This window comes from Melospiza melodia, chromosome 4 (assembly GCF_035770615.1).
Source record: "Melospiza melodia melodia isolate bMelMel2 chromosome 4, bMelMel2.pri, whole genome shotgun sequence".
NCBI lineage: Eukaryota > Metazoa > Chordata > Aves > Passeriformes > Passerellidae > Melospiza > Melospiza melodia.
This window is the reverse complement of record NC_086197.1, coordinates 84,026,507-84,047,955: the sequence shown is the minus strand read 5'-3', so window position 1 is coordinate 84,047,955 and position 21,449 is coordinate 84,026,507. Positions and strand designations below refer to the sequence as shown.

General features: G+C 38.7%; 1 protein-coding gene across 6 annotated transcripts in view; it reads right to left on the bottom strand.

Annotated features, from left to right (window-relative positions):
- PLXNB2 (plexin B2) overlaps nucleotides 1-21,449 on the bottom strand; it is a 252,000-nt gene that overhangs the window by 18,400 nt on the left and 212,151 nt on the right. For all 6 annotated transcript variants that reach the window (XM_063155404.1, XM_063155401.1, XM_063155403.1 and 3 more), the window contains 12 exons: nucleotides 14,834-14,970; nucleotides 14,023-14,190; nucleotides 12,926-13,034; nucleotides 10,988-11,215; nucleotides 10,321-10,497; nucleotides 9,726-9,865; nucleotides 8,606-8,706; nucleotides 6,175-6,404; nucleotides 4,974-5,155; nucleotides 4,139-4,205; nucleotides 3,879-4,025; nucleotides 457-613 (listed from right to left, as the gene is read on the bottom strand). In XM_063155404.1, coding sequence (XP_063011474.1) covers nucleotides 457-613; nucleotides 3,879-4,025; nucleotides 4,139-4,205; nucleotides 4,974-5,155; nucleotides 6,175-6,404; nucleotides 8,606-8,706; nucleotides 9,726-9,865; nucleotides 10,321-10,497; nucleotides 10,988-11,215; nucleotides 12,926-13,034; nucleotides 14,023-14,190; nucleotides 14,834-14,970 — 1,843 coding nt within the window. The remainder of the gene's footprint in view (nucleotides 1-456; nucleotides 614-3,878; nucleotides 4,026-4,138; nucleotides 4,206-4,973; nucleotides 5,156-6,174; nucleotides 6,405-8,605; nucleotides 8,707-9,725; nucleotides 9,866-10,320; nucleotides 10,498-10,987; nucleotides 11,216-12,925; nucleotides 13,035-14,022; nucleotides 14,191-14,833; nucleotides 14,971-21,449) is intronic.

Here is a 21,449-nt window from a genome sequence, read left to right as displayed (position 1 = left end):
ATTCTTTTGAATAACCATCATTAAGGCAACTAAAAATCAGTACCAGTTTCTGAAATTGCATCATTACTTCTCCATCAGTTAATTATCCATGCTGTCATTATCACATTAATTAGTACCTCAGATACTGACTCTGTCAGACATGAATTCATTTGTGCCAATAATCATTAACAGGCTCTTGCAATGCTGATGACAGTATACCAAAACTTTAAGAGTCAAAAAACCCTAACTCATAAGAAAACATTAATTTTTAAAGCATATTCAGATTGCTGTAATATGCTGTATTTTTGCATTCATCTGGACAAGAATTCAGCTTAAAAAAAAAAACAAACAACCAAAAACAACAAACCAAACCATAACCAAACAATAAAATCCTCTTACAGACATTTTTTTTGAGAAAATACAAAGTCACACAACAGATCTCAGCTGTTCAATACAGTATCACAAGTAACTACATACCAAGAACTACGCTGTCAGCTTTTGGCCACTGAGAACACGGCAGGTTTCGATAGACTTGGTCTATTATCTTTTCCTTCACTTGTGATATGGTGTCACAGTTGAGCACTTTCACAGGTATGGAATCATTTCCTCCCTCCTGCACATATACATTAACTGTCTGTGAAGAAAAGAATGTACAGGGTTATTAAGGCAAATCAGTGCTGAATTACCTCTGAATCTGTTCCTCTGGGTGATTTCAATGCAAACAGTATCTGAAATTCACCATGCAATGATTATTGCACAATGATTATTTGCAATGGGAGTATAGATTATTTGAAGGATCTTTTGCTGTTATGCAGCCAACCAGCTATCATAAATTCCAGTTAATTTCTCCCACTAAGGCAAGACAGAAAAGATACAGGGTAGATTTAGTCATGTCTAATATGCTAATATTATTAAGTCTTGGGAGTTATCAAAGAGAAACACACGAGAACAAAGCAGTTGGACCACTGACTTGTTACATGCTTCACATTTAACCTGATAATCCTAAGTATTTGGGCATTGCCAAGTATTGCAGTGCCCAAATAGCATGAGTTCCCAATAATAATTTGAACTGTACTTTGTTGAACTCCTCAAATATTATGTGCTTTTGCCTTCCTTTATGCTTTCTTCATGGCAGTGGTTTTAAAGATGAGCAGACTCCTTCGGTACATATGGTAATTTAACATGGCTCAACTGATGAGCAGTGAGTAGTTCAGCTCTCCAAACTTCACTTCCTGTTACCAGCTGTTCATTAAACACACACACACACACACACACACACACATATGTAGGTACATATAAATGCAATTTCTATCATCTTGTGTGTTTGAATACCCCATTTACTGCCTACTGTTGTCCTAATAACTCTAATAGCTGCAGGGAATACGCCTAAGTAGCTTATGCTAGTTGCAGCATTTTAAATATTACTGTTTTCTGATAGTATTGTCATGATTTTCTTCATGTTAAAGAGAATTTCTTGAAAGCCTGTAATTTGCTAAATCTACAGAGATTTTTTTTGAAAGAAGCTTTGCTATGTAAGTGTCCGTTTCAATATAGACAATAACAAATAAGAAAACCATGGCCAGAATACCTCCCCAGACAGAAAAAAAAAATTAAAAACCCAAATAGACACTATAAAAAGCCTCTTTCTTTCACTAGCTGAATCAGTATTACAGCTTAGAGCCCTTGTGGATCTTTTGCCAGTCAGGTAACTTAGGAGGCCAGGCACATGTGAAGCACTGCAGGTCTCAGACACATTCAGTCCTGCCAACCACAATGCCTGAATTTATCACATCACACTCAGAAATAAACTTGCATGGCTGGTATTTTGAAAAAGTGAAGAAAAGCTATGCCATACGGCAGTCAAATTAAACATGATTGCACTGTCCCTTGACAGAATGCTCAAACTAATCATGAGATTTCACCTTCCTTTTCCTATTAGCTTTATGGTAATTAGACATGATTTTGCTGCTGGTTCAGTATGCAGCATGTCAGTGTAACCAGTGATGCAAAACAGATTCATCTTTTAAATAAGAACAATTAGAGAGCAGACAACTGCTCCATGTTGTACTTACCCACCTTGTCTCACTTTCAGGCAGAAGTGAAGGAATTAACTCATGCTTTAACCTACACTGGTGCACAAATGCTCCCTAACTGTTCAGAGTTACCACATCATCATCATGCCAAAGGTCCCAAAAACGAATGGCAATAGTACCCCTCCATAATCTTTTATCATATGTATATACACATATACATACATCTCATCAACTTCCACTCATGCAGATACATAAAATATTTATTTGATGGAAAATCTGTAAGTCTGGACCAAATACTGCTACAGTACAATGTTCTAATGTTTAATATCTAGCTAATAAGTGTGTTGTGCCCACATCTGATTGCATTCATGAATTTTCTGCTTCACACTGAGTCATACAGCTTAATTGCAGGTTCTTCTTTTAAATGAAAAGAAACAGACCAAATAAAGAATTATTGCCATTAAGACTTACATGATGTACAGTGCAAATAAATTTTGTTTTCCATGCACAACAGAAATTATAGCCAGCATTGCCAGTCAGTGTGTTTTCTATGGGTGGCACTTACAAAGATGGTACCTAAACTAATCACCAAAATATCAGTTGAACTTAAAACTTCTTCTTGCCCAGCACATTCTCCATCCAGCTACTCTAAGTCAGTCTGGTGACTCCATGAGTGCAAGTCCTACTGAACTCTTCTCCCATCAGCCCTCCCATCAGCATCCTTTCAGAATACATAAAATGGTGATTTTTTCCCCCCAACCAAGGACATAATAAAACTTTTTATTAAATTTCTTTTCCATGCTGCATATATGTCACTGCATCTTTCTCAGTTGAAGACAACTACAAATGACTCCTAACACGTCAATAAAAAAAAAGTTAGAAAGGGGAAAAAAATCATGAATTGGTCTTTGAAGGACAGCCTGTGTACCTTTGATGTTCACTACACTGTACCCTGAAGAAAACCAGCAAGACTGTCAGAAAGAGTAAAACTAGATTTTACACTCCCTGAAGAGCTAGGAAGTGGGCTGCTTGAGTTTTTCCAAAAGGACAGTGAATCTGTGTTCTGGAGTATGTTTGAAAAGTGGTTGAAATTTCTGACAGTGAACAGAATCAAGTTAAAGCAGAATTCATAATAGAAAAGAACTAGACCATGGCACTGGTGGTCAGATAGAGGGGAAGGTTGAGTTCAGAGGGGAGTTCCCTGGCCAGGAATATCCATTTCTTCCCACTTGAAGCAACTAATACAGGTCTCCAGAGCTGGCTGTAGAGGCACTGTAGGGAATTATTTCCCTGAGAGGAAATAAACAACTTTCAATGCCAGTTGGGCTGCCCACATTCAGGAGATCTTGACTCACACAGAAAAAAAAATGTAGAAAGAATTTCATAAAGTGTTCTGGAGATTCTGGAGCCATCTCACAGGACTGCAGAGGAGCACAATCTGGTATACTAACAAAATGATCTCTAAAATGCTGTTCAGTATGCTGATCAGCAGCAATCACAAGGGAGAAAACCTGAAGTTCAGGCAGTGCAAGAATTCTGCAAAAATCAATTGCCAATGAATTTAGATGGGAAAAGGGGAGGAGCCAAACATCCTGACCACTTTTCACACAGACTGAAAATTATGAAAGGGATTTAATGAAATGGATTCTGCACTGGCAGCATTTGAATTTTACTTTAGAAGATACTTTATAATTTTGTTTTCCTGCTTGGAGACTTGTTTTGGTCAAACTACTGACAATCCTGCCCATGACCAGAGTTTTTATGCAGTTCACAGTAGTCTAGAAAACTGAGTACAGACTTAACACTATAGGAATTAATTTTAAAATAAAAAATGATTTTATAATCTATTAATCATGCTTTGCTTACCAACTGTGTGTACTCTACATCATCTCCCAGTAAGCCTGTGTCATTCAGTGTATACTTTGCTTTCTTCAGCACAGCATCCACTGGGCCTTTTTCTACCTGGTGTTTGATAGCCTTGAACAATTTATAAAGAGGCTCCCCAGCATTGTCCTATGTAAAGAAAAGGAAATAAAACAAAATCAAAAGTCATACTCAAGTGCAGCTTTGTTAATTATTACTGATTAAAAAAAACCAAAACACAGGCAACAGACTTCAACTCTTACCTTGAGGTACTGATATAAACAAATAGACATCCAGTTAGACAACATTCTCTCAACAACTGTTTCAGATCTGAAAAAAAAATAACCAACCCTGAATATAGCAAGGGCACTTAATGACAAAGTTTAAAAAAATAAAACAAACATTGCTTGCTTGAAATATAATATTTTTATGTGCTTAACTGCATTCAGTTTCCTAATGCAATAATTTCCCTATAGAGTCTTGAAAGCATATACTTGCTTTAGGATAAGTGCTTTGTATTGCTCATCAGTCCTGAGTAGGTGCCTTCATCTCACTGCTGAAAAGCACACATTCTTTATTCAAAATCTTAAATTGGGTCTGCACTGTAAGAGCTAAAAACTTAACCCAGTTGTGCAGTTACTGGGAAACAAGCTACAGCTTACAAATCTACAACATACACAGAGCAAGATCTATCGAAATTTATTGGGAGTAACAGCTGGGTTAAAACACTAGAGCAAGCCCTCATTGAAGGCACAATGCAGCTGATTATGTGTGCTCATTATGGAGGTGATGTGTGGTATAAATGCTAGATCATCTGGAATAAAGTTAGACTAAAAAGTAAATTAAATGTTCAGTGTGGTATTTCAAAGTAAGGTAGGTGTTTCTACACTGCAGTATTTGTATAAGCAAATATACTGCTGGTGCCTTCCACAGCTGCTCCTGGTGGGCTTGTCTTGCTAATGTGCTTTATTATTTCTGCTATTATGCCAAATTATTTCTGATTTTACAGATAGTCGGCATTTCACCACAGTCACACTGCAACAGAAACACATTTACAGAAAGCCAGAGACATACAGAAAATATGACAATCATTCAAACCTTCTTAGCATCAGCTTTGGGTTTTTGGCCACAACATACTGCTCCATCAGTTCTAAGAACAGCGTCCTCATGATGTCAGTGTAGTATTCTAGTTTTCCATGTAAAGCAACAGTCAGTAAAGATGCAAAATACACTTTAGCTCGAGCAGAGAACTCCCTTTGGTTTTCCAGCGTGTGAATAAACTGAAAAAGAAAACAAAGGTAAAATAAAGTCAGATTACAGGTTTCTGAAGAACCTCAACACTTGTCTGCACTGACAAGCAATATTATTTTAATATTAGATCTCCTAAGCGCTGAATCAAAAAGTTTTCAGAAGTTTGAAAAAACTTAAATGAAAATGTTGCCTAAATTTTGATTTTAGATATACAATGTACTGGACTGACCTAAGTAATACTTCTCTAAAAGCTTATCTAAATACTTCTCTAAAAGCTTATCTAAAAGTATGGTTTAATTAAATGTAAAATAGTCTTCTGTGACAATTTTAAAAAAGAAAATCAACTCCCCTCTCCCCCAAATTCCCAGTCCTTTCACATCAAATTACAAAGACACTAATGTAAGTACACCTGTAAATGTGCTCTCATCTGCCATGAACTCTAATTCTACCATTAACTAGCTGAGCACTAGATTCTCATTAAAAAAAAAAAAAAAGAGAAAAAGCTAGAAGCCTAAATCTATATTTAGGTGTCTGACAATGAGCTTCAGTTTTTGAGAGTGAGCAATTATAAGTCTCTTCAGAGCAGCTGTGAGCACTCATCGGTCTTGTTGAACAGGCCACTTGAGGAGCCTCTACCTTCATTGGGGCAGAGATTCTGGTAGATGGCTGTCCACAAGTGACTGCTGTAAGGAGCCAGGATGGAATCAGCACTCTCTGATCACATTTCTTAAAAGGCTAAGCCAAACTTGTAACACCAGTTTTTATGCTAGATTGGGAAATACCTGCTGTTTACAGCCCCTGCAATGGGGGCTAACTAGTTAGTTGACTAACTCCATATTGCAGGATCTGGCACAGAAGTGTGAGATACAACATGAAGCCCTGGCTGTGACGCCACATATCTGCAGTGGTTACTGTGAAATCAGAACCATATGAAAATCACTTATTTTTATTAATTTTTGTTCAGTTGTGCTTGCAAACCTGCTGTCTTGCACACATACACATAGGTGTGCCTAGCTAAGAGACAAGGTGCATCTAGTTCAGTACTCACGTTGATGAGAAATGATTTGCTGTTGAGGAGGTTGGAGAACTGGTACAAAGCCTGCTCCACGGTCTGGCGCCTGGCCTCAGGAATATCCAGCTTTCCTGTGATCATCACATCCTTCTCTCCATCTTTGGAGGGCAAGAAGAAGACTCTGTCCGTGTACGTTTTGTAGTCTAGTACTGGAATTCCAGCTTCGTTGATATCATTTGTCTGATCCTCCATCTCTATCATTAGATCTGCAATATGCAATGTAGTTCAATGGTTCAGTTTAAAAATTCTGCAGGTGTTTAATGCAATACAAGGTCTTTGAATGCCTTGTAATAGTGAAAAAGCAACTCAGCAGCAAAAACTTATTTCATCTCACATTTTCTCTTGCTATTTTTAACAATCATCCTATTAACTATAACCACAGTTAACCCTATGGTGACATGAGGATAACTGCCTTTAGCACTGATGGTGTCCTTGTTGTTGCCTATCTGTAAAAAGGCCTTTATGGCATCTGAGTGAGCTCATATAGATGAATGTAGGTTTATAGTACAGAACAAGAAAAAGACATTGCAGTATTTTTTGTCTTGTTTTAGTTTTCTTTTTTCCCAATCCATATTCTATACCCTCTGAGTCCAGTTAGTTATTTTAAAAACACAGCAATCCAGGAAAGAGAAATTTAAAGTGTAAAGCAAGCTAATTTATTAAAAAGGAAGGGGATGGCAGAAAGGAAGAAGGTTAAATAGTTCACTGAAATGGATGGAAATATTTCTGTGGGACTCAAAGGCCTGAAGTTTTTAAAAGGGACAAAAATTAAAGAATCATCCTTTGGAGCAGCTACTCTAGCTGAAGGCTTTCCAATTACCCAATATTGCTGATTGATTGGGACACCATGTTAATTAATATAGCGACCTATTGTCTCAGGAGTTTTATTGCTCTTACTCATTCATTTGCCTCTTTATTTTACAGCATTCATCAAAGATGAGGGACAAAGAATCTTCTTGTTTCCCTCTGTGTGGTATTAGAACTTCCTTCCTGCTGTCCCCTTCCTTGGCTATCTTTGTTCTTGTGTATTTTAAAGAGTTTACATTTTGTGCTGTTGACATTATGGTTTCACAGTATGGAACCAGAATGTGCTTTGACTTCAGTGTTTCATTTAACTGGAAGTCAAGGTGGATGTAGTTTAGGAACTGGATAACTCCTTGGATGTGCATTCTACTCCCCCAATGCTTGTGCTTCGTGGAGCAGAGAAGAAACTTTCAACCCAACAGGTAGTAGGAATGTGTAACTCTCTACTCATGCCTCAGAAAGAGAAAGGTACCTTCTCCTTTCAGAAATGGGTATGAAGTGCCCAGGGAGAGGGAAGAGAGGGAGGGAGAACCTTAATAGATCCTGTCACAGTTCAAAATGTTTTTGAACTGTGAGAGGATTTGAAATGAAGTTTCACAGTTTGAAATGAAGCCTATTTGAGATTGAGTCAAATATTTGCTTCTAATTTGTGTCCAGAACCTGGAAGGAGTTGGTTTTCCAGAGAAAGCAAGCTTGTACAAGTAAAGAACATCCTGTACCAGAAATACCAGAAAAAACAAGACTGAGGGAGGCTTCCAGCATGGCCGAAATCTTTGAGATACTCAGAACTTCTTAAATTAATGTCAAACTCTAACCTGAAATTGCCGTTTTATTCAATCTTGCTTTTTAGCCACTGTCTGTTTTTTTAATAGAGATTATTTCAACATGACCCAACAGCAAGTATAATTCAGATAATGAGGTGACATTTCATGGTAATCATTTAGGCCAATATTTGCAAAGTTTGCACTCAGATGCCTTTGTGATGAGTAGTCCAACATGTAAAATGCTGAGCCTTCACACATCCTGCTGCCTTCCTTGGGATGATGCCTCTGCATTTACACAGAACAATTAGCTAACTCCTCTAATCAAGCTTAAGATTTTCCCATGGTGAACGGAGTAAAATGCTATTTTTTTCCTGTGAGCTTACCAAATTATCCCTTTGTATGCTGATGGCTGCAAATAAATTTTGCAGCCTGAAAACAGTTTTTAATGTGCATACATTGCACACACAGTCATTGTGCTAAATATTAAGTGCACTGTTAGTCACTATAAAACATTCTTATCTTTGTGTTAATGGCCAACCATATTAATAACTATAAGTAAGCCCAATCTCAGCTAGTTTCTACTCCCAATTTCTAACTCTGTTCTTCCTTTAGACTAAAATAATCAATTTATTTTAATAACCTCAGCTACCTATTTTATTTTATCTACTTCTCTCATACATAATAGCAAAATACCTGCTCTATGTCAATGCCAGTAATGAAGACTACTAAGATGTATTGATTATTTCTTCCCAGAAGACAGTTTTAGTGAGCTAGCACCCTTCCTCCAGCATGTCTTGATTGCTGAAGAGGACCCACGGCAGTGAAAATATCTGTAATACCTGTGAACTCCTTCTTGCACCGGTCTCTGACACTCTCCTCCAGGCCTTCAAGTTGGGATTTAATTTTTTCATACTCTCGTTCTGCTTGTTGGCTCTTGCGTCTTTATGGAACAGAGGTAAGAATGAAAAAAAGTTATAAAATGCAAAAGTAAATAATTTGCAACAGCCTAAAGAGGGAAGCCCAAGGAATGGAAGAAGTTTTCATGGCTTTGATTTTTTTAAATACAGCTGAAAGAGAATGGAGGAGAAAAACAGCAACAGTGGCCAAAATCTTCATTCCATGTAAGCGACTTGGCACTATCATGGGTTGGTTGCTTCAAAGCACACTTGGGCCAGTAATTTAAAATCCAGTAAGAAGTAGCTACAAATGCTTTCAATCATATATCAAGTACAGGAAGTCAGTTTGAGCAAGGATTGCTTGCAACATGTCCTGTACTGGCTCTAAGCCACCCAGGACAGTGTCTGGTTTCAAACTCAGAAGGTTTGATGGAGGCTCACAAGAACTGTACAGCACATGCTTCAGCTGTACTGATATGTACCGTAAGAGTGAAATCCACCCCTTTCTGAGGGACAGTATGAGGCCCTCATTACTAACCTTAAAATTGGATTAAGTAGTGAAATACAGACATATATTCTGGCCCTTTATGAAGCATGAATTCTGACATTAATAATGAAGTTTGTGTGTGGGTAATTTAGCTGGAAAAACAAAATCAACTCCGTGGTAAAACCACCCAGCTCAAACCTACAGTGCTGACTGAGGCAGCACAAATGTTGATGGGTACAGAATAAGTTATCCTTAAGTTATCTCCTCCACAAGTGCCATTTTAGCTGCCATTTCAAAAGGGTATGTGTGCAACTCAGTCTGCAGTTGTTTACTTGGGAAGCCTGGGACCAATTGTGTTTATATATAAAGGAGGGACTGGGCTGACTGACACCAAGGAATTTGGCATGCGTGAGAGGAATAAATTGGTGCTCATACATATTTCCAGCTGTAACTCCTTTTCTAAACTCTGCAGCTCATAAAAAAGATGAAGATAGTTTCTGTAGACTGAGCTGAAAACAATCAGGTAGTACCTTGAAAGCTTTAGGAAAACAAAAGCACCTAATTAGAAGAACTTACCTGTAGCAGATGATAGAAATGCCGATGATTACTATCATAGGAATAAGTACCAGTGGCAAAATTAGATTCAGTGGGATATCAGTCACACGGTTATCATATTCCACCCTTCCAAGGATCCATTCTCGGAGTCCAAATTTTACCTAATTGGATAAAAACAGACATTTGTCTCAACAAGTGCAAATGTAAGGTGGTCCACTTCTCAGTTGCACTCTAAATTCTTAGTAATTTTCACAAGTGAATTTCTAGCTCAAACTTCCAAACAAAGGAATTACTTTGGAATATTTTAAACTGACTTTGGGTCACTAGCACTTTATTCCATGAAGTAATTTAATTTTGCTCAGCTGAGGAAGAAAAATCCCAAGTCTGTCTGGCTAGAGTTCTACATTTCTATATAATAAAGGTATTTGGCAGCCTTGAGACTGCTCTTTTCATGTGACATCTTTTATGAAGTAGGCAGAAGCTGGAGGAAGAAAGAACTACAAAGAGTTTCTTCACAGTACTACAACATCTTTGGAGAACAAATTACTTCAGCCAAGAGGCGCTGTGACAGTGTTATTGATACATGAAACTAAATTCCACAGAAAAGGTAACGTACAATGAATTCGGGAAGGTTATTGATGGTATCTCTCTTCTGCCGTTTCTTTGGCTGAGGCTGTACTTCTGGTGGCTCACAATATAAGTCCGTTTCAGTCAGAGTTTTTATATTGCAAGGCTCATCACCCACAAAAGCTTGGGCCTCATCAATTGTCATGGCTTTGTTCAGGTTACTGCCCTAGACAGAAAATAAAAGGCTGAGTTATCATCACAAAGTCTTGGGGGACAAGAAATCCTGAATTGCAACTTTCCATTTGGATCCCTTTCAGCAGCAGATATGATTTGCATTGCAGCCTACAGAACAGCAGAGAGATTGGGAATTATGTGATTCCTCTCCCTTCCTTCCTGGTGTGAGATGAGATGCCCCTTCCAGTTCCTGGGAGGTCTGTTGGGGAGGGCATTTCCAAATGCAAATGCCAGGCTCAGCAGGAGGGGGCATCCTCGGCAAACCCACAGAACAGCTAAAAAAGATAGGAACTCTTTCTGAGAAAGGGTGTGGGGAGAAAAGGGGAGCTGCCAATGTCCATCATCTAGCAGAGGTAAGGGACTCTACCAAGAATTTGGGGTACGGCACCAAATGTCTATTAAGGCTTTGAGAAAAAAAGAAAGAAAAATTCCATACATGCTTCAAGGACAAAATGAGCAAGCACCAATTTTTGACAAGTTACCTTTGCATTAATAAGTTTGTTGACTTGTTTTTTGATGCCATCTGTGAAGTTTTCAAAAGTTGGGTCTGCAACATAGGCAAAGGAGTGGCTCTCATTTTTTACAACCAATTTATAATGATCCATTAGAATAACAGTGGTAATGTTATAGTTTTCTGGGTCTTCCAGTATTGGTGGGGAAGAAAAAACCACCGTGGTTTCATTAAGTCTTGTAACAACCTTTCCATAAAACTGTAAGAAACAAGACAAGAAGAAGAACATGCACATTTTAGAGTATGATTCCTTTCTGTACCTAACTGTTGATAACTTTAGACCATAGAAATAAACCTGCTGAATTTATATCCTCTCCAAACGCAAAAATACCACAGTACAAGTATTAAAAAAAAAAAAAAGATAAATAAATTTGATGGCAATAAATCATCAATTCACTATATTCCAGCAGTTGCCTGCAGAAGAAGCTTGGGCTATGGGTCAGTTTCCATTGCCTCCAATTTGTATGGCTCTTTACCACTGGACTGATACCATCAAATTCCTCTCAGATTAGGAAGTTAACATGTCACCCTTAATCCTGATCATCTTCTGTACCTTTGAGTAGCTTGGGTTGATTATTTTCTGCTTACGCCATATAATACCTCATTAAATTTCAATACAATCATTAGGTGAAATTTTGGAATAAAATTCAACAGCTATCACTTAACTACTCAAGGTAACAACTCAGTTCACCATCCTCCATCCCCAATTCAACAACTGTTTTTACCCTGACACTTTCAGTCATTCAGTAACATCAATGACAGGCAACAACACTAATAGGGACCCTCAATATTTATTCTATCACCACACCTCTGTTTATCACTTCATGACTCAATGCAACTAGATAGCTTCTCCCCAACATTTCTGATATTGTCATGTAAGTAAAAGCAAACCAAAACAATAGAAAAGCTGAGTAGTCTGCAAAGTCTTAACAAAGAATGTGTACTATAGGTAATGCTCACTCAAGCTAACAGGTTGAGTATACATAAGAGGAGGTGTAAGAAATGTTGATAAACACTGTCAAGAATGTTAAATAGACTTTTAGGTAGTCCTGGGAGTCAAGATTATCAAGATAATTATCTTTTGAAGTTTATGGCCTAAAAATGTAGTCAGTTTTCATCCTAAAAATCTTTAGGGATAGGGTTCTAATGTATCCCAATCCAGCTGGCTTTGGCATACTCTAAAAGTTGAGTCATGCATATAATACAAAACATGCTCATTACAAACTCTTTATGGATCACAAGACAGTCTTACACTGAAGAGCCAGCCTTAACAAGAGTCTTATAATGTTCTTACTGGAAGATCACTTTTAGGTCTAAATCAAATAAATTGTGATCTTCACTAGAAGAGGGGGAAATCGATACTATTGGCAATGTCAGTTCCTCTTAACAGAAGATGCAAGAAGGAGTTTTTTTTAATGCTATTTTCCACAAGTTTTTGTGGCCTGTTGCAGGTGGAATATGCATGAAGAAAAAAAAAAAAAGAAAATAAGACTTGGTTCATTGAGATGTCAGGAAAGAAAAGACACTGTGCAAAGCTGAGTGTTCTGCATTGTCTAGACTTAGATCCTGCTTCAGGCAAATTGCTAATGGCTGCATGGGGAGAAGAAGGAGAAAGATAAAGAAAAAACAAACACTTCCAAACTCTGAAATACATCTTTTATCCTTATCTATATTGAATGAAATGAATTTTAACGCAGAATATTGCTAAGTACAAATGAATGTAAGGCAAGATGGTAGGAAAGTTGAGACTTTCCACAGGAACACCCTGAACAGACTCAGAAATATGTTCAAACCTTATTTCAGTCCAAGCCCAGTGGAGTCCAGTGGGAAAGTTTATATGCAGTTTTTGAACAGATTATATGCTGTTCATGCAGTGTTATGCCTTTGGGGGAAAAAGAAAGAAAATTACCTTTTTTTGATTCATCCTCCCTGCTTCTGGACGCTCTGCGTATATCACCAATGAGAAAGACTGGATGAGCTCAAAACCAGTTCCAGTTACTGTAATATTTCTCCCTCCACTGCAAGGCAGAATTAAAAAAGAAGTCAAGTCATTGCAGACTACCACAGCTATACGCTGGTTCATACTGCACTACAACTGCTTCCACTGAAAAAAAAACCCTATGTGTGATGCCTATATGACAATTAGATGTCCTACAAAAAGGACTTCTGTTAAACCTATTGATGACGAAAGCATGTAAAAGATCAATGTCAACTTAAAACTCTATTTAAAAAAGCAGGACTGAAAAAAGTACAAATTGCTTTGCCAGGATTTTTGGCTGTACATTGATGCCAATCTTTGTGTGCTTTACTTCTCCAATGTTACTATTAAAATCACTCTGCCTACAATATGCACATAGAGACAAAGCTGAGAGTATATTTTCCACAGGTCTGTAGGGACCTAGTCTATTCCCTTTTATTTGCAGCACATTTTAAAAAAAATAATACATTCACATAAGAAGAAGAATTTGCCAGTGGGAATTAAAGTCATTGAAGTGACATGGATTTAGAGGGATAGTAAACCTCAAAGCAATACATAAAAATAGGCTTTAGTTGATATAGAAGAAAAAAAGTAATTTGAATTCCATGGGGTAAATCACTATTGATCTACCAAAGAAAAATTCCAGGTCCCAAAGTCACCCAACCAAAAATGAAAAGGAAACATTACAACCAAATCCTATTTTACACAAGTGATTACTCAATATACAAGAAGACAGGTACTAATATCTCCAAGAGAAATCACAGCCAAATTTGTTTTTAATGTTCTGTTTGTTAAGTTATGATGTTACATTTTTTACATTGACCTTTGAAAAGGGATAAAAATTAGGAAGTAAACCGAATACTTTCAAACATCAATTGCAGTTAAGACCACAAGCCCTATGTTCCTGAATGTGTGCATTGATCCAGTATAGGAGTGTATTCCAAACAATTCTATATTTAATATTTTTATTACCTATTACACATATTTTAAGCCAATTGTGAAGAAAGTTATGACAAACATTTCATTACCTGCTGAAGCTGTTGACTGGCAGGAATTTGGTGACAGTAGGATTCTCACTGTATGTAAACTGCTGTGGGACAGTAATTCTTGTGCTCCCATAGCTCATTGTGACTGAAACAGGTTCAACCTTGTTGTTACGTCCTGTAATGCAGACAATGTCGTCTCCAAATTCAGTACTAGATTGAAGAAGAAAAAGAAGAGGAAACATCTTCTGTTACTAAGACTATGGAGTTTTGTATTCTTTTACTGTATACTCCAGGACAAAAATACCAGGGCTCTATTTTTGCTGGGTACAGTAGTTATGAGAGGAGATAACACTTCCATTAGAGCACATAAGCTTTTTAACAAAAGAGATATAGGATGTAACAACGAACAGTGTACAAACACAGGAACAATGCAATGTCAGCACACTTAGTGTCCTTCCTTTTTTCTGGGAAAAGACAAGGACAACAATTAATAAAAGGAAAAAGAAGGGAGCAGAACAAACCATGGGGGAGACTAAACAATTAGTATTTTATACAAAACCACTGAGGACATGCTGAGTGAAAGCATGGGTGGGTTTGAAGCAGCCAGTCTAGCAGAGAAAGCCAAAAGTGGAGAAATTTTTGGACATCTAAATTCTCCCACTTAAGGTGTTTTTATAGCTGCTCCTTCCGCTGAAGCCTCTGAGTGAGTTTCTTTCCGAGTGTTACATGCAGATCTCCATTGCATGGGAGGAGTCACAAAGATATGGACAAAGGACTTGTTTAATTTATAAAGGGCAGAAAAGGTTGGTGCTTTTTTAGGACACAGCTCTATACAGTTACTTGGCTTACGTACACATTGCAAGGCTGGCTACCGACTGTAACTTGAACATCCTTCTTGGAACCAGTAGCCAGATTTATACCAGAGATGGTAAGTCTGGTTCCACCTGCTTGTGGACCACTTTCAGGTCTTATTTGAGAAGGATGAGGTTCCTGCAAAGAAAAGGTGGTCAAACTAAGTGAGAAAATTAAAAAAAAATTTATACCAGTAAAATTTTTTATACCAGTATTATTTAGCTTAATAGGTAATATAAGTTTAATATCACTACCTGAAAAATACTAAAACTGGAGCAATGACAGACAAATCTTCTAAAATAAAACAAAATCTTTTACTATTCATGTTGAAATAATAACAGATAATGTGAATGCACTTTTTTTCTTTATTGTATTTTATGAGAATTTATACAAGTTTCAATTCCCTAACACAAAATGTAGAGTTAGCAGCCATTAAGTTTGTGAGAGCTTCCTGTTTGTTCCCTTTATCTCATAAGGCTCTCAATAACTGTGGTAAAACTGTATGCCTATTCTTAGGCAATAAACTTGCAAAGAAAGAAAATCAGAAAATGCTCAAATTCTCTTAATGTACCTAGAACCTTAGAGTGGGTTCCTTAAAACCAATTAAATCAAGCAGACACACTTCAAACTGTTATAAAATTTGTTTTATATTTAAATTCCTCAACAAGTTCCCTCCTTTTGTTCTCAATTTAGTCAATGATTGTATTCTGGGATACCCAACAAATACCGTAAATTAACAGTAAGGGCTTTTCATGAGCAGCATGATTTAATTACTTTGTCACTAAGTAGTTTCTGCTTCCAGTTGAGAAAAGCATCCTTATTCAGGACCACACTGAAGCTGCTGAATCAAGAGGATGATGGAAGCCGAGCAGGCCGCGTGATGTGGCCTCCAGCTGGCTCTGGGTGCCACTGCCTGCTGACCCCACGGCTCACCACGCCTGCAGACGTGCCACAGCCCTCGTGCCCAGGGGCCACAGCTGCTGTGTCTGCAGGCAGCACCATGCCCTGGGCAGGCATCACTGCACCCTGGGCAGGCATCACTGCACCCTGGGCAGGCAGCACCATGTCCTGGGCGGGCAGCACCATGTCCTGGGCAGGCAGCACCGTGCCCTGGGCAGGCAGCACCATGCCCTGGGCAGGCAGCACCATGTCCTGGGCAGGCATCACTGTGCCCTGGGATGGTATCACTGCACCCTGGGCGGGCAGCACCATGTCCTGGGCAGGCAGCACCGTGCCCTGGGCAGGCCGCACCATGCCCTGGGCAGGCAGCACCATGTCCTGGGCAGGCATCACTGTGTCCTTGGCTGGCAGCACCATGTCCTGGGCAGGCACCACTGAGCCCTGGGATGGCATCACCGTGTCCTGGGCAGGCAGCACTGAGCCCTGGTTAGGCAGCACCGTGCCATGGATAGGCAGCACTGTGCCCTGGGCAGGCAGCACCATGTCCTAGACAGGCACCACTGTGTCCTTGGCTGGCAGCACCATGTCCTGGGCAGGCAGCTGCCCTGGTGTTGCACACAGATACAGGATGTCAGGTCTAGGCATGTGGCATTAGGCTGGGGCATCGCTGTGAGGGAACCTGATCCTGTGTTTGCTGAAGCATACTAAATCAAGACCTTAAGGGAGGCTGTGAATAGGTGATGCCTTTTCAGATGTACTGCTTCACCATGCTAAAACAGGCTTTTCTTAAATGAGTCGAAAAAAGTAATAAGCTTATTTCCCAGACTCATGTATATTTGTAAATGACAGCTGTTCTCCTCTTGCATAATCTTGCAAAAATAGTTGACTGATAATAAAGTCCAGGACTGGGGCTATTTCATAGGAAGGACATGCATATAAAGAAAGAGGAACGGAGTTTGAAAACGGCCCTTGCTGATGAGGGTTTCCTTGTTCACTATCACACAGCACTGATCTTCCACTTGAAGGAGGAAGAGCCCTTCTCAGAGACAGAGAGCAACACGCCCACCTCTTCCTAGTCATGCAGCAAACCCCTTCTCTCACGTAGCTTTGCTCAGGCACAGACCATCTCTGTGACAGCTTACAGCTACAAAGCCAAGGGCACACCAATTGCAGGGAGGAAGGGACTGATATATTGCATTTCAGTTCAAAGCTCGGTGAGTCATCAACAGGTTTTTAACAAGCAGCAGGAATCCATAAAACTGCATCCAACTGACTTCATGGTTACTTTACAAATTTGTTTTATTGAAGCTCAGATATTATAGCAGCACGGAAAACTCTTACGTGCTCTGCTTTTTTTATACTTTCATGTCTAAGCAAGTTCCCTCTGAAGGAATGCATCGTGGTTCAGCACACTTCACAAATCCACAATGACAACCGTAATTTGCTCTCGAGTCATTGAGCTTTAGGAATATGCTTTAACTAATTGGGTGTCAATTGCTTTTCTTCCCCGAGAGAAATCTGTTTGTAAACCCTTCACTCCTCAAGAGTGAGCATATGACTGCTCTCATGCACTACCCTTTGATTTAGCTTTAATTTAATACATCACTCAGGTTACAAGATTTTATATAGGGAAGTCATTCAAAGTAATTTTAAAGCATTTTAAAAGCTCATTTAGATCTATATAACCCTGTGTGTGCATCCTCATATTTGGATTTAATTGCTTGCTGATTGAAGCGAGATTGAAACAAGACGCACCAGGGTAAATAAGAAGTTTTAGGGGGTCAGTTTTAAAAATAACATTTGAAGTTTAAATTAGAATAAGTCTAGATATGCACTTTATAGGAAAAAACTCATTTGTGCTTCTTTATAACAGAATTTTGTTGCTAAAAAGATTACAATTGGAACTGTATATGAAATACACAGTTAATAAAAACATAGTTTATAAAAATAGGTCAAATACTTTAGGCATAGCCTTACCACATGGACAGAAAACCATACCTTTTATTAAGTTCAAATTAAATCCTAATTGCTATAAATTGTTAACCATGCTGAACTTCTGTGTTTTCCACAGGAATTATTATCTGCATAATAATATCCTAAGCATGCTTAGGATAGCTTTCAGATTAATGTTTTCCTCAAGAACCACTAAAAAAGCAGTATAGGCAAATTCTTTCTCTGTGGACCTCTGAAAAAAGCTCTTTAAAATTTGTAGCCTTTTCCCTAAATACTACCTCCAGGTAGGAGGAGGAAGGTTAGGCTCTAAGGACAAGCTTAAAAAGAAAATTAACAAGAAACCACTAAAAGCAAGCCTTTAAACATAGACAAAGGAAACAAAGAAAGAAAAAAAGGGTTTCTGAATCATCACACACACTATTCTCTGTTACCTCAGCATAACAAATGAAAGGAAGCTTGCTAGGAACTTCAGTGGACAGCCATATTCCTTTCTCTTAGCAAAAGTGGGAGTTACAGCTCTGTTGGGTTATCTGATGGGTCCCTTAGGCAGGGCTCAGCTGTCCCTGTTGCCAATAATCAGTAAATGCAAACTGAGCCACAAACCTGAAGTCAAACCACTCAGCGTCACTGTCTTTGGAGGACCTGTTAGTGGCTGCCTGCATTTATCTCCCTAGGAATAGGGATGTAGAGGTAACCAGCCAGTAAAGTTATCTCTGAAAAACACAGCTCTAAGGGGGAAACAAAAGAAGTATCTGTTCTGTTTTCCACAGAAACGGTTTTTTTTTTTTTTTTCCTTTTTTCTTAGAAAGGCGTCAACTCCACCTCTTGGAACTGAAAACTCAGCTACACCAGACAGGAGAACTCACCACCCACCCCTCATGCATCCATTGTGCACCACATCTCAGTTGCACTTCAGGCTGAATGGAAAACTGGGGCCAAGAACCACTCTGGGAACTAACACAGAGAGCAGCCAAAGAGGAAGTGGAATGGTTATGGCTAACCCTTATTTTGTCTTTAATTGCTGATCTTGCAGCTGTCCCTCAAAGGACAATTTTAAAAGCACTTAATTCAAAATATTCATATTTAACACATTTAAAGTAATTCTGCAAATACCAGGAGCTCTCAAGAGAATAAATAATGTGGACGCTTCATAAAGATGATCTAATAAGGAGAAGCTGAACGATGCTTTGTGTGCAGAGAAATTCTTCAGCATGACTGCTAACACTTTGTTACTATAAACTTGGAGAGAATATTATTTGATTAATTTTAACTTGCTATTTTCTGTTTCATATTTCCCCTCCTTCCCTTCCTCCTAATGACCTGCCAGAAAAAATAAGCAGCTGAAATAAATTATCAAGAATTTTAACAATTTTAATAATAATTTTATTGCAAAACCAATGTGCTATGAATAAGTTTTATTGCTCCTCTAAAATATTCATGGATGGCTCAAAGAACAAAGCTCCATCAGCCCACCTGGCAGTCTTCTTAGGAGTACCAATAAAGGAAAAAGTAGGGTCATGCAAATGCTCAACCAGAAAGCATTTTTCAAAAATGCAATTAGGTAGATAGGATCAGGAGGAGAATGATACTTTACTGAATGCCAAGTTAATTTGAAGAAGTGCCATCAGTGGTGATCCAAGACTTCAACAAGAACTGTGCTACTTAAGGAGAAGGCAGCCCCTTCCCATGGTTCAGCAGTCAGTCAGACACATACGGGCCCTTGCAAGGTGCCAGGTCTAATCTCACCTTACGAAGTCTTATCTTATGCAGCCTGGCAAAGCTGCACCTGACCCACAGCTCTATGTTGCTACCAAAGTCCTACAGGAGATTCCTTCTCCTTGCAGAGGAAGACAAGGGGCAGACAGTAAATCTGTCTGTGCAAGCCTTCTTTGAGGGATAATAAAAATGCTGCTTTTACCAAGAGCCCTTTAAACTGAACTCAACCTGAATGTTCAACTGTTACAAATGGGACTGATAAGCCTCCAACCCCAAGTGCTGCACTATCAGTGATGCTATTTTTTTTCCAAATCCCCTCAAGGATTTCTTCTCTCCTTCTTTCTGCCCTTTTGTCATTTCAGTCTCTGAATCAGAAGTACACCTGCTGTCATGATAAATACCTCCCTTTCTTTTTCAGCCCTCTGCACCTCGAGATCTTTGTTGACTCTGTCAGAAGGCACCCAGGGGAACTCACACTTTCTATAACATCACTGTAACATCATACTGCAGTGCTCAGTGCAATTATGATGTTAAACAGAACATTTGATAATGTGTCCTGTATGGAATTTGTAGCAGTCCTGCAATAATTCTGGAAAACATCAGCCTTTGTGAGGACTTGGCAATACTTCATTTCTCATGGATACAGTAAAATTTAAACAACCCTGCAAATGATGATTTAACCTTTGTTTTATAATTCCTTTAAGTGTAGAAAAGAATTCAAACATATATCAGTTTTTTCTATTATTTTGCTTGAAATGGAGGAATGTTTTTTCAGGTCTATACTTCTTTTGTCACCAGGAAAATACTGTTCATGTCTTCCAGGTAGTTTAATGCTTGAGCATGAATATTTTCTGCAATAACAGGCTACCTGGTTATGAGGGCTTTTTGATAGTTTAGCTTGAAAAAGCCTGTTCCAATGTCTGTCAGCTGTTCAGTGGCCTGGTTTTTGAAGAGTCTGGAAAGCCATTTCCCAGCAGAGGGACTTAGTGCCACCAGCACTCCCCAGTGCCTTTCGTTCTCACGATCATGCCCTGTGTTTGCAGAAAGTGGATTTGCAGTTTTGATAAAACCTGTGCAAATCCACAGCTATGCTGTCCAGAATAAAATTCAATACAATAGTACAGTTTGGAGTGATCTTCAATCACCAGGTGTAACTTGCTCCCTACTGCACGATTTATCCCAAAAAAATTATTTGATCTAAACAGGATTTCTTGCTTGTAGGTCCAAGCAGAATGCAGCCTGCTTGCAAAGGGAAATTTGAGTACTTTACACATAAATCTTCCTTAAGCCATACCTAGATGTAATAATGTTGAGTTCAAGATCTCAAAGTCCACCTTCAACCCAACTTTTCCATCTTGTATCAGACTGCTGTGTAAGTATTACTGAACTGATATGTAGTTTTCCCAATGCTTTGATAACCACAAGGCTATTTTCCTTATTGGAAGGATAAAAGTGCTATAAATAGGTTATCTCTTGTGCTTTTACACCTGTGGTTAGTACCCATCCTGCTGCTATGGTTTACCTAAAAGCAGTGGTTATCTGCTCCAAGCAGTGAGACAACACTTGTACATTGCTTTTGGTACCTAATGTTCAAATAATGACAGCATGTTTAGTAGCAAATTTATATTTCCTCCTAGTAATACCAATGCAAATGTGGCATTTAGATTCTTGTGTGCCACTGTATTATCCTTGCTTCATCAGCACAGAAGTACTGGAAAAAAAACCAAAGAAAAATATTGACAAAAGGCTCCAGCTGGCCCAAGTATATCTGTGACTTCACGTTCAGGCCATTTTCCAGTGTCCTGTATTTTTCATCACAGCCAGAAATCTCTTCTTTGCTTGCTTTGTTTTTATCTTTTGCCCCTTTCTTAAAAATCTGTTCACAGAAATGCTGTGTATTCTTCATTGTAGTTTCATGCTTTCTGTATGCTAGAGGGTAAATTATCTCCATGTCTGTTCCACTTATAATCACATTTAGACATGAACTTGCTTATTAGCAGTGTACATGGCTGCTGCTCTTACACAGCTACTGCAGATGCTCTGAGCAT